The sequence below is a fragment of the Pteropus alecto genome, unplaced genomic scaffold, assembly GCF_000325575.1.
Source record: "Pteropus alecto unplaced genomic scaffold, ASM32557v1 scaffold87, whole genome shotgun sequence".
Taxonomy (NCBI): Eukaryota; Metazoa; Chordata; class Mammalia; order Chiroptera; family Pteropodidae; genus Pteropus; species Pteropus alecto.
In genome coordinates, this window is record NW_006443225.1 from 12,608,865 (window position 1) to 12,622,174 (window position 13,310).

The window sequence follows — 13,310 nt, forward strand, 5'->3', positions numbered from 1 at the left end:
TCCCAGACTCGCCCTGAAAGTATTCCCATTTCTCTCACCCACACTGGCAAAGGCATTCCTTGTTTGCCATTAAAGGCACAGAAGGAATCGGGTGACCATGGGCCACAGTCACCTCTGGGCGAGCACGTGAAGCTCCTGAGCTACTTCTCTGCAGACAGGGGACAGAAAGGGGGGCCCTGGAGCCCCAGAATATATGACTAGTAGTTACTGGCCAGAGTGCTACCCTGCTTGCTTAAATGCAGCTTTGATGAATATTTTTATGTATCTTTCTAGGTAGATACCTCTCTGATGAGCAACCCCACAGTCCATCTCCACTGAATGTAAAGAAAGTGCTTTCTTTTTGTTAAGAATTCTTTGCCAGGCCAGTTACCTTTTTCCTCATAAGCTGAAAGACCAAATCTAAAGGTTCAGCTTATCACAAGAAAACACACATACAACAAAAAAAAGCGTAAAAGGGAAATGAAACAAAGAATTAGAAATAGAGAAGATAAAGCAGAGCAGAACATCAAAACCAGAGAAAAGAATCAAATATGTCTATACGATCCTTCCCGGGGTTCAAATTTGACTCCAAAGCAAAAAGTTGTATAATCATCATTAGCAGAAACATTCTCATTCCTTCAGAGAAAACAAAGCTTTTCTTCCTTATGTTCTAGAGCAGTGATTCTCATGGTGTGGTCCCTGGACCACCAGCATCCGTATCACCCCTTGTTAAACATGCAGGTCCTCAGGCTACACCCCAGGCCACCTAGATCAGATACTTGGGGCCTGGCCCAGCACTCTGGATTTTAAGAAACCCTCGCGGTACTTCCTAGTAGGCTAAGTTTGAGAACCACTGTTCTCAAGCAACAGGGTTTTATGGAAAGGGCACTGAGCCATCCTCCTATGCAATATGGGAAATTCAAGCAACAGCTTCCAATAAAAGCTGCAACGTGCAATTCAGCAAAGACGCAAAGTCAATAAATATGCAAAAGGGCTATGACTGCATGGCCCAGGCACGGGGCTCTGGGTCATCTCTCCCTCTGCTGAGTCAAGGAAAGGCTCTAACACATTCTATACTTCACTAGCTTTAAAATGTCTAGCTACAGGCCACATGCGATGGTTCTCGGTGTTCCTGGTAAGCTCCAATGCACAACTGATTCCTTCTGACCCCCTCAGCTAGTTCTTCTCCCCATTACCTGAGTTGGAACCCGGAAACCATCTTTGGTACCTCCCTCCCCATCATTCCCATCTCTGTTACCACATCCTATAGACACAACCCTTTTCTTCCCTCCTCGGCTTTCAGTAATTCATTCATCGAATATGCACTATCTACTATGTGGTGTAAATTCGTCAGGGAGCACAGTGGACAAAAAAAAATCCTTGCCTTCATGGAGCTTACTTTCTCATTGTGGAGACAATAAGTAATATAAATAAGTAAAATGCATAGTATGTTAGATAGTGATGGGTGTTAAGGAGAAAAAGAAAGGAGGGAAGGAGATATGAAGTTTTGGAGAGGAGGGTAGAGATTTTTTAACAGGGTAGCTAAGCGAGGCCTCACTGTAAAGGGACCATCTGAGTTTCACCTTGAAGGAAGTGAGAGGATCTGGGGGAGAGCGTTCTCAGCATGGGAACGGCACGTGCAAAGGCCCTGAGGTGGGAGTATGCCCGGCACGATTGAGGACCAGCCATGAGCAAAATGTGGTTGAAGCAGAATAAACGAAAGGGACGGCAAGAAGGTGATGGGGTCGGATGGGTAACCGGGGATCAGATCGTAGCCCTGGGAGGTCGCACAGGGATGGGACTTCTCTCTGAGTGAGACAGAAGACCGCAGAGGCTTTGAGCAGAGGAGAGGCATTTCAACAGGAGCCTTCTGGCAGCTGAATTGAAAGCAACAGAAAGGGCAGGGAGAGAAGTGGGGGGACCAGTTTAGGGGGGTCCTGCCCTTTCCTTCTGTATTAGTCAAAACCATCAGCACCCCTCACTTGGGCTCTGTCCATAGTTTTCTACCTGGGCCACCCTTTCTCTCCCTAACGCCTGCCAAACTTCCCCTCAGACCCTCCCACTGCCCATTAGGGATGGACTCAGTGCAAAGCTAGAACTCAAGCCCTCCACGCACCGCATGGCCCTACCTCGCCTTCCCAACCTTCCCACCCAGGCCTCTGCCATGCATAGCCAACACACCAGCCACAATACACTTGACCTTCTTGCCTTTGCTCTCTCTGACTAGAATACTCCCACCATGCCCCCTCCATCTACTGAAATTCTCCCAGTCTTCCAAGGTTCATCACGAATGCCACCGCCTCCATGAAACCTTTCCTGATCCCTCAACTAGACTAGACGTTCCCTTGCTTGCCTTTGAACCTCACGCCACTGTGTCCAGCCTCCTTTATGGTCTTTAGCATATTTTCATCTGTATTTGTCCTGTCTCCCTCAGTGGACTGTACGCTCTCTGAGAGCAAAGCCTGGCTCACTCATCTTCATATCTGCCACAGCATGGAGTATATGACCCCTTCCATAGTGTGAATGTTGTTGGATTAAATGGTGACAATATAATCCTTTAGTGGTAAAAATTCTGTAAATTTCAATGGCCTCTTTAAATCATTCATCACCTCAGAGTGACCCCTTTATTTAGTTAATATTGTAAACATATTACACTCTAACATAAAAGTCTAGCAGAAAAAAATATGTTATATTTTATGCTAATTTATAATGCTATGCAATTAAGCTTAAAAAATTAAAAGTGGACACAAAAAGTTTTTTTTTTCTTATGATTAACTTCCACCCAAAGTTTCTATTTAGGAAGATACCCAGTTAAATTTAGAAGACATCAAAATGGACCTCCAACCTCAGAAAAATTGATCCACGTAAATATTTTAGGTGTTTATTTTTATTGGTAAGATTTTGGTGCAATCAGTGCGAATCTCTTTATGGAAAGGTGATGCGGACACACTAAAAATTCTTTCTCCTTTGTGGTGTTTTATAAAACACTCTTATTCCTGCATAATTTATATTAAGAATCTAGAAACACTGAGTCAGACTTTCTCGATGCCTAACATTAAAATATGGAGGCAGAGAGTCAAAAATATAGTATATTTTCTTCTGGTGCTCTCTACAATAGAACTTTCCAGAAGGGCACCGTTCAGCATGGTCCAAATCATTTTCTTTTTCAGGAAGTTCACGTTAACAGCTATCCTTCCACCACCTCTCTGAAGGAGCTAATACTATATTCAAATTTTATGCATGAAATAAAGACTCAGAGAAGCCCTGCTCCAGAAAACAGAACAAGAGGAAAGATGATCTGGGAATCAAACTCAGATTTAACTCAAAAGAAAATCTTAGCAACCATTCTTTAATTAAAGACCTTAAGAACGCATCTCAGCTGTCTAATATGAATTATGTCAACACTGGAATAATTCCCAGAGATTTAACTTGTTCTTTTGAAAATCAGGTTACATGTGAGACTATAGGTCTAATTTCATTTTCTATAGTTGAGAGGTATCAGATACCTTAAAGGAAGTCAATATGTATAAGATAAAGTTAAATTAACTTTATATATTCTAATTGAACATTATTTCAATATCGCCAATATAATTTGAATTATTTTTAGCAGAACATTCTCCTGTTACGATCCCATTAAAACAGAATTCCCTTTTAACAGGAAAAAAAAAAGTGTCTCTTGAAGTTCCCGTCTAGATACAACTGGAGATTCCAGTACAGGTGGAAATAATAAAATGAACCGGCTCTGTGTCCTAATCAGGAGGTTTAGCCACAGAAGTGAGATCAGTCATCAGGATTAAGGCACAGATTTAAGAAGGCTGAGAATTAATCCGAAATACAAGACAATCAGAACAGAAACAGATTTTATCAACAAACTACCCATTACTGTTAAAAGCCTCCTCTTATTCTTTCTTTTAAAAGAAAATATTCTGAACCATGAAACTGAGCAGAGAAAAGATGGTGGGGAGCAGTCCTTAGCAGCGCAAGAAGATATGCAATAAAATAGCGTACAGATTCAATTTTTTAAAATAATTTAAAAATTCTGAACCTGCCTGCCTAAGTGCATGTCCCCGCAGAAGCAGGTCCTGAGACAAGAATTCAAATTCAAACGTTCATTTGGTTCAGGAAGTACTGGACGGGAGCATGGACATGATGCACAGGCAGAGGGCAGCCCCCAGAGGATGCCGAGCACACCGAAGGACTGTCTCAGCCATGACGCGAGGGGACTGGGCGTCTGTCTGTCATTGTTTAAGGCTGCTTCGGTGGGGCGTGGGGAGGCCAGTGTGCTGACTCCTTGGCATGTGAACCTGCCTCAAGCGGGAACCAAGCAGTTTCCCAGCCCACAAAGAAAACCTTCCCACGAACGATGCGAGTACTGACAACCAGCAGGCCTCCGCCATGAAGACGGTAAGGTCCAGAGTACAGATGGGACAGTGACAGCACTGTCCACGCTGCGTCCTCCCGGAGAACTCCGTTCCCATCAACAGTGGTATCTGCTGTTGGCATTTCCTATCGACCTTCTCGCTCTCTTCTATCCACTCTCCGATAGAGCGTCTGTTTCACACTCAAGGCATCTATTCCCAAACTATAAAATATACAATTTTAGCTTATGTATGCCTTTATCTCTCCATAAATTAAGTCTACTTTACATTCTACTTTATGTTTTCCATAAATTAAGATGCCAAGTCCATTCCTCTCTTGTAAATTCTTTAGCATCAACATTGCTTGTTTTCAACAAAATTGTAAACAAAAAAGTCAGTCTGTTGGTAGTGGCCATAATGGTCCCTAACACATCCACGAAACACGATGGTGCACGGAGTAAGAGCGCAGGCCACAAAGGCTTCCAGAAAATTCTTTATGTTATGAAAGCAGCAGAAGAAATTTTGGCAGTTCCGAAAGTACACACAGTTGTAACAAAACGATGAGGCAGGCAGGGGGCCGGACAGTGCCTCTCTGGCCTCCCTGCATACACAGCCAAAGTGAGAGGATAACGTGCCTTAGGTGAACGTTACCTAACATGACCTTGACCAGGGTAAGCACTTGATAAATATTCGGCTTCAGCTTTTCCAAAAAATTATCAATTCCTGGATTCAGGAAATAGCAGAAACTAATAAGAGTGTAGCGTCGTAGGTTTCTTGGATTAAATAAACTCATTGCCACTTAACCGATATATTGACTACGGGACAAAGACTGGCTGGTGAAGATTCATGGGAACTGTTTAGGTTTGAGAATTGCCTAACCCACCTTTAGTAAGGTCATCGTTTTTTTTAAGAGAAATAAAAATGAAAAAGTAGACCAGAATGCATCACTAAGACTTTCTAGATGTTTCTGCGTTGAGTTTGGAAGCCCACCCCCTGACTGCCCTTCTCTCTGCTTACTTACGAGCATGGACAGAGCGACTGTTGAGCGAGTTTTCTGTCTAGTGGTAGGTTTTATATTTATGTTAGGATCAGGCTGTACCACCAAACCCACCATTGCCCTGAAACAAACCGTCCCTTAGACCATGCGATCGGCATTTTAAAAAATCAGACATCCGTAAAGATAGTAAATGCTATCTATGTAAATGTCTGTATCTTTGGATCTAACTCAGTGCTGCCCAATCTGTAAGGAAGAATCATTTTATTATTATTATTATTTCCAGTCTATCACGTATTGACACTTTCGTAAAATACATTAAAGATGAATCGTTACAAAAAGCGAATTTAAAAAAAAAAAAACATATTCAATATAAGCCCAATTAATTGTTATTAGATTCAACAGGCATAAAATTACTGTCAAAATTAATTATGATTAGATTCAACAGGCATAAAATTACTGCATAAAATTACAGCAATGGGTGGTAGGCAGCACCGGGCTGGAATCGTGGTTTAAGTAACACTAATCTAAAGTGTTTCAGATCATTTTTAGTTATTAAAGAGATAGGCTTTACCTCTGACATTCTTTCCAAATCCCATAGAAGAAACTTTTTTGTCCACTTGTTCACTGTTATTCGATTTCTCCTTCACGACGTCGTCATCATTGACGGCATCGACAGAAAATTTTTTCTTTTTCTTTTTCTTGTGTCGAGGCGGAAGCTTTTTCGGAAAAGTAAACATTGGGAATATCACAAGAAACATTGCAATGGCACAAAGGAGGAATCCGCTCCACCTGAAAAATTGGGAAATGTGAATAGTGTTTACGGCTTTTGCAATATGAGTGAGAACAAACTAGCAGAGTAGAAGTTTGGGGTGATAAAATTCTCCAGCGAAAACTTTTTACCTTCATCACTGTGAAGCGGTAGAAAGTTGGACAAAGAAAATATAGGAACATTCCCTCTCTGCAGTACAAACGAGAAATCTACCCAATAATTATACTGGTATTATAATGAATATTATAATCAGCACCTTGACTAGAATATCATTTGAGTATTTTAAGCACATATATGTTAGTTCTGCCAGTTAACATTGTCCTGCTACGATGTGTATTTTACAATAAATCAATAACTCATAGACTTAACAGGAAAATAATACAGACTCTATAGCATGCTTTGTGGGCCAATATAGAGAATTTTTTCTTAGAAGAAAACCATGTTAACTGGCTGATGGCACTCTAATATTTTTCTACAAACCCTTGAGAGTGCTCTGATCCTCTTAGCTCCCTGTCATAATGCTAAACCACGAGAGCCACCCAGGACATTTCATTTGCTCCTTGCCTTTGAGAATGTACGATCTAGTGGTAAGTGAGCTGAAACGTAAGAAGCAATCTCCAAAATATGCAAGGATGCGTACAACTAAGTGTCAGATCATGTCCTATAGACTCTGAATGCCACAGCAGCTCAGACAGGGGGACTGCGGGTCAGCAAGCTTCCAAGAAGCAGAACTTGAGGCTCCTTTTTTGAACTCGTCTGAGGCCGCCATGCTGCAGAGACCACGTACAGGGAGGGGAACTGGACTCCTAGTCCTGCATTTGAGCCCGGGTTAATTTCTCAGTCTCCTTGCAACCTTTTCTTAGCAAAAAGAGGCCCCAGGTCCTACCTAACACGCCCCACCACTTTCTAACTAGGATTCCTCGACTCCAAACTCCATCCTGAAAGCTTCCAAGTTCATGAGCACTCAGACTCTGTCCTCTGTCTCGACACGTTCCCGTCAGTTGTCACCAGAACACAAGCAGCATTCTAAGCGTAATGCTGAATTCAACCCAGTAAGAATATAGATCAATTGCAAAGTGAAAACTCATTTGTAAAAATAGTGTTTGTATTAGTGTTTAGTGTCGTCGGCTGCTAAAGGTCATAGCTTAGCTGAGAGGAGGATTTCCAGAACGAGTCATTAATAATCCAGTGTGTTATTTTCAAACATTTTTAAGGTTATATCAAATAAAGATTTTAAGACAATCGGAGGAGGTTTTATTTTGAGAAGATTGCTCAGGGCAGACTTGTAGCGATCTCACTTAGTCAGAATATAATCATGAACCCACCGCCTGACACAAGTTAGGTACTCAAAAAAATGTCTTGAATAAATAAATCGAATAAAATATATTTTTAAAAAACAAAGTCATCTGTCTGCAGGAACATAGCTATTATAATATCTGGCCCCTTGAGCACTTGGCTGCTTACAAGGCGTCTACTAACCCGGCCCTGCTCATCGACCATTCCTGAATCTTTCTACAAACCCTACAATCACTTCTCCTGAACCTCCAGTTCCTCAGACCTCTCCTGCTCTCTCCACAGGAGGGCAGGCAGCATAGTGTAAGGGACAGTTCTTGAGCTGCAGCTTCAGACAGAACTGGGTTTTTCTCCTGTCTTTGCCACTTACTCGCTCTAAGATCCTAGAGAAGTTATTTGCTTTTCTGAACTGGCTTTCTCATCTGAAAGGGGCAGGGGGTAAAAATAACTGTTTGGGGGTCACCAAAATAATAAGACCATGTATGGAATGCACCTAATAAAATGTCGGCCCTATCTGCAATCAATTCGTAGTAGCTGGTTTTGTTTGTTTTTACGTAGATATATTCTCCCCCCCCCCCCCCAGAGCCATTGACTCAAAATTATAATGCAAACATCTCCCAAAGCGAGAGTAAAAAACAGAAGAAGAGAAAGAATTATAGGGAATAAACAATAATATAAAAGTTTGGGGGCATCTCTAAGCAGAGCCAGCCAGCCCGCATTCAACGGTCTACAGTGACACTGCAGTGAACGCGTGACGTAACGCTGGTCCTAAAGGGGACACCAAGGAAAGCTGAGTAGGACAAGAAAGTGCACATCATACGCTGGAAAAAGACACCTGAGTGAGAGCCAAAATTGAAAAGCCAGGGTCCCTGGCTCCTTTTAATGCACCATTACTCAGAGACTGCTCTCTAAAAGGGGTGGGTTAAGTCTACGGCCTAAGCATCCACCTGGACCCAGTTCCTCCCAGCTCTCACTGACTCTGAGGCTCCGGGCAAGTTATTCAAATGGCTGAGCATCAATTTCCTCATCTGCAAAACGGGCAAAAGATAAGCGACTACAGATGGTTGTTACAAGGCTTAAATGAAAATGTGTGTAAAGTTCTTGGTGTAATGCTTGACACAGAAACCTCCCAATAAATGCTAGCGTGAATCGTTCATTTCCCCCTTCACTCTTTCAGCATATGTTTATGGAAAAACATATCATTCTGCAAGGCATGGTATAAAGTCACACTGTCAGATAACTATGCCTTTGTTCAAGGTGGAAGTCTTACAAGCAGGGCTACTCAATAAACGAATCTCATTTTAAATTGACCCCTATTTAGATTTGCATATTGAGAAATTTTATCATTCGTAGAACTAATGCTGGGCCGTTAAAAATGAATAAAACTCCCTGAACATTGATGAAATTCAAAGGACTAAATAATAACTCACACATATTAGGTAGCAAGAACTACAGAGCTCTGCACATATAGATTCATTCACTCCTCACAACGACCCTATGAGGTAGGTACTGTAACTGCTTCCATTTTACAGATTGATAAAATGACAGCAACCACTGAGACAGAGAGAAGTAAAGTAACTTCCGCAAGGTCACATAGCTCTGCGGCGGCCGACTGGGACCAAAACCCAGGAGACTATGGCTTCAGAGTCTGCCCTCTCAGTCACTCCACTTTGCTACCAACTGGGTTGACGTCTACTAGAAAACTTTTTAAAGATGGCAGAAAGCACGCGTGAGCCTAAAGCCCCTGCTCGCTTCTCCCTGACCCCGAGTCGGTCCCCTTTGCCTCTCTCCTCCCAGATGTTCCCTTATTGCCCTGCACTTCTCGCAGACGTCTGTATGGAACACAGAATATAGATGGGATGTGCGTGAATATATTTTAACAATCTAGTTTTCTGAGAATCAAAAAAAAAAACAATCCTTACTCTGATTTATTTCAAAACTTGAAGGAAAAAAAATCTCTAGTGGAGACCAAAAATTTCACTATCAGTAAAGAACTTAAAATTCCTGTGTTATTCCCCTAATGCTGACGAGGGAATTTCCTTTTGTATAATTTCAAAATTGTGGAAGGCCAGGCTCATCGAAATCTCAGCACGTCCATGGGCAAAGAGCATTACTTAAGAAAGTAAGAAGTGTCGTGTGGCTTAATTAATATTTGTTAACTGCTTTGAAAATAGACCGTGTTAAACATCTATTCCCGTGGACTCGAAGTTATGAGGTTATTACCTTATAACGAAGCAGAGAGAGAACTCTAAGAAACTCTTTAGAAAGCAATTCTTGACCCTAATGTCTAATGCTACAGTATTCTCTGCTATAAAATGAAAATTTCTTATCGATATATACCTATTACTAATCCATGTTAAACGAATTCGGGACACTAATACTTCCAGTTAGTGCTTACAATACTGAAAAAAAATAAAAAGAAAAACCCTATGTTCAAGTAAAGGGCTAAAAACACAAACAGGTTGAATAAATAACCTAACGTCTAAAGTGGAGCTCCCATTCTAAGTCCTAATTTATTATTTAGCAGGACAACTAAGGGCTAGCGAGTGACGGAGAAGCTAAGTCTCCAGCACACACAGAGAAACAAACTATCGCTGACTGAAATGACCCATTCACCGAGTGTGACGACGAGAGAGGAGGGCTGGAGTTCTGGGCAGTGGGAACGGTGGACAAAGCGGTGGACATAATAAGGAAGTGGGGGGGAAATATTTTTTTAAAGGCACAGAAAAGACCGTGAAAGCTGTGACTTAAGTTCACAGGAAAGTCCCAGCACAGCCACATCACCCTTTCCTCCCTTCTGCTATAAAGGAAACAAACGCCTCCATCCTCAAGATTGAGGACTGAGCCAAGATTCCCGAACCCTCCGTATTCGGTGCCTGTAGTTGCTGCAACAAATTACCACGCACTTAGGGGCTTAAAACAACACAAATGTATTCTTCTAGTTCTCGAGGTCAGACGTCTAAAATGGGTTGACGGAGCTGCATTCCTTCAGGAGGGTCTAAGAAAGAACCCGTTTCCTTGCTTTACCAGCTTCTAGAGTCCGCCTGCAATCCGCGGTCCCTTCCTCCATCTTCAAAGCGCATCGCTCCAACCTCTGACTCGATGGCCACAGTTCCTTTTCTTCCTCTGCCCCTCCTGCCCCCTCTTTCCTTTATAACGACCCTCATGATTATATCGGGTCGAGCAGGATAATCTTCCCATCTCAAGGTCTTCAACTTAATCACATCTTCAAAGTCCCTTTTCCCATGTAAGGTGATATATTCATAGGTTCTAGGGTTTAGGACATGGATAACTTTAGGAGATTATTATTTTGCCTACCACCTCCTCCTGGGTGATTTTTAGTTATTTTTCATCTTCCCATTGGGAAAATTTTTATTTCAACGATGAAGGTACTCTCTCATTAATAATAAATGAAATGAAAAATGTAGTAAACAGTTCTTACCAGTTTCCAATGAAACGAGGGTCATTCTGGTCAAGGCGAACAGGATTTCTGGGATCAACATAAAAACCAATAAGAAGTCCACCTAATAAATATCCCACTGCAGGACCAAGTGCTCCCATGACATACATGATGGCTGAGAAGACAAAAGGAGAAATATAAAATACGGCGACATGTTACTTACGTTTCAGTATTTGTCTAATTTCAGTCAGACCAAGCACATGTCACGGTTAAATCCAGTTAACTTCCAAAAACAGAGAACTTTAGAGATCGTGTCTGTATTGACATTTGGGTTTCAAATTTTGCCTTTTATTTAACTGATGCCTGGTGTCCTCTTAGCACATAAGAATCATTTGAAGAACTTTTTGGTTGCTTTCGTTTTTAATATATGGGCTTAGGCTCCACCCCCGATCCACTCAATTTAAATTTCTGGAAGTATAAGCTTGGGCTAGTTAATGAGGCTAGTTAATGGATGAGATAAGATAAAAGGTAGTCTCAACATAAGAAAATGGGGGGAAAAGTAGATGTCACTTGTCACAGATGGAGGATGCTAACAGGTTGAGAGAACTCAAGGCCAGATTTTGCCATGAAGCTGGATTCAGCTGATTTGGCAAAGCTGCGTGTGTAAGCACACTCAAATCAATAATATTTTCAAATTACCACTTGGGAATCAAAGCTCTCACAATGCATTTGGTTTTGCTGTTAATTGAGGAATCTTAATTAAATATTACTAAATCTCTTTAAACAACATGAGTGAGAAGACCCAAATGGAAAGCACCAAACTACAGCTGAAATAGAAGATAATTTTTTAAAGCACATGTCCAAAGGTGGAGGGGGAGGGGGAAGAGTCTTAATGTCAGTAGACTAGAAAGATAGTCATTCCACCCAAAAAATGTAGCCATCAAAATGGGCTTACAGCAAAAAAAAAAAAAAAATGAAACAAACAAACAAAAAAAAACTCACTTCTTTACATTGTTTTCATGCTGTGATTTAAATTTTTTTAAATAAATAATATTTGCAAATTTTTAAATTTTGAGGTAGGCTATGAAATTCCTTGAAAGTCATAGAAAAATCTAGCCACACTCCGAACCTCTTTTTTTTTTCATCTTGTAACTTGGGGACAAATCAATGAACACTTTTAAAGAACTCCTGTGTGCGAGGCATAATAAACTCAGGTGTTACATGTTTCTCATTTCTATTGCCATTATGCATTTTAATCACTGAATAAATAAGTGGTTTGCCATATCCTTCCCATAGCACTTTATTTACCAGAAAGGAAATCAAAATCATCAGAATAGCTCATCTTTATCATCTATACCTAAATAAACGTTGAATAATCTTGTCCCTTCTGTTCCTTAAACGACAGAAGTAATTTACCACCTGCCCTCACTTTTCACAGTATTTCACTGGAGAAAGCCGTGTTTATTTTGCAGAATCATCTGCTTGTAACGATAAGGCATTAGGTTCTTCCACTTCTCCATCTGTGTTTGTAAATGATGGTGTGGCCACAAGTAATTGGAATCCTTTTGGAGGCATGCTTTTAATAAAATAAAATGAGAATTTTGATAAATATCCTATTAACCTCCCCATTTACAGCCTAAAACAGAACTCGAGACTAGAAAGTACTTTTATTTTTCAGTCTCAGGTAGTTCCACACACATATGAAGATAAAATTTCTGTTTACACCTCCAGGCAAACCAGCACCATTTACAACTTATAACTGTAAACGAGGCCAAAATGTGACATGAATCATCTTCCCAAAATAGTTCCTCTGGCATAAAAGAGACTGTCTTACAAACACAGACAGGAGGAAAGGGTATTTCTGCCATCGTATTTATTATGTCTGGGGCACCTAGAGCCACATCCCAGAGCGCCCACCTGCAGTCTGCAGGATGGGTGCAGGTGAGACCATGCAATTACTCCGTGAAGGGAAGTCCAGTTACATGGCAGTCACCGAGAAATCTTTACTTTCTGACACACAGATAGAGCTTGGTAAAATCCAGCCGTGTAATCAGAAAAAAAACAATAATTATATAACAACCATTGTAAGTCTAACAGAATCATTCTCATTAATGGAAATAAATATGTGCATATGCATGTATGTCTATATAACTATACTATATGCTAGACTATGTGGTATGGTATAACAACTATACTACATAAAATATACATCAATAAGTACGTATAACATATATAAATATATATGATAACTCATCGACATGGCCCCATTTACTAAATAAATCATTCTAGCCACTGAGTTACTGTCATTCATTGATTAACCAATGGCACTCATTCAGAGCTTATTAGAGGAGTGAATTGTTGACGCAAACTCATACCACTCACTCCCCAGTCAAAAATTCCCAATCCCCCCCAGCCCCTCACTTGCCACACCCCCACCCCCATCTAAAGAAAAGGTTCAGGGGTGGACTCCTGTTGCCATTTCAATCACAAAACCTACTGCCTAACTCAGGGCTC

General features: G+C 41.0%; 1 protein-coding gene across 1 annotated transcript in view; it reads right to left on the reverse strand.

Annotated features, from left to right (window-relative positions):
* SLCO5A1 (solute carrier organic anion transporter family member 5A1) overlaps positions 1 to 13,310 on the reverse strand; it is a 104,943-nt gene that overhangs the window by 47,576 nt on the left and 44,057 nt on the right. The window contains exons 3-4 of the mRNA XM_025041172.1: positions 10,839 to 10,971; positions 5,906 to 6,123 (exon numbers count right to left, since the gene is read on the reverse strand). Of these exons, the coding sequence (XP_024896940.1) occupies positions 5,906 to 6,123; positions 10,839 to 10,971 (351 nt within the window). The remainder of the gene's footprint in view (positions 1 to 5,905; positions 6,124 to 10,838; positions 10,972 to 13,310) is intronic.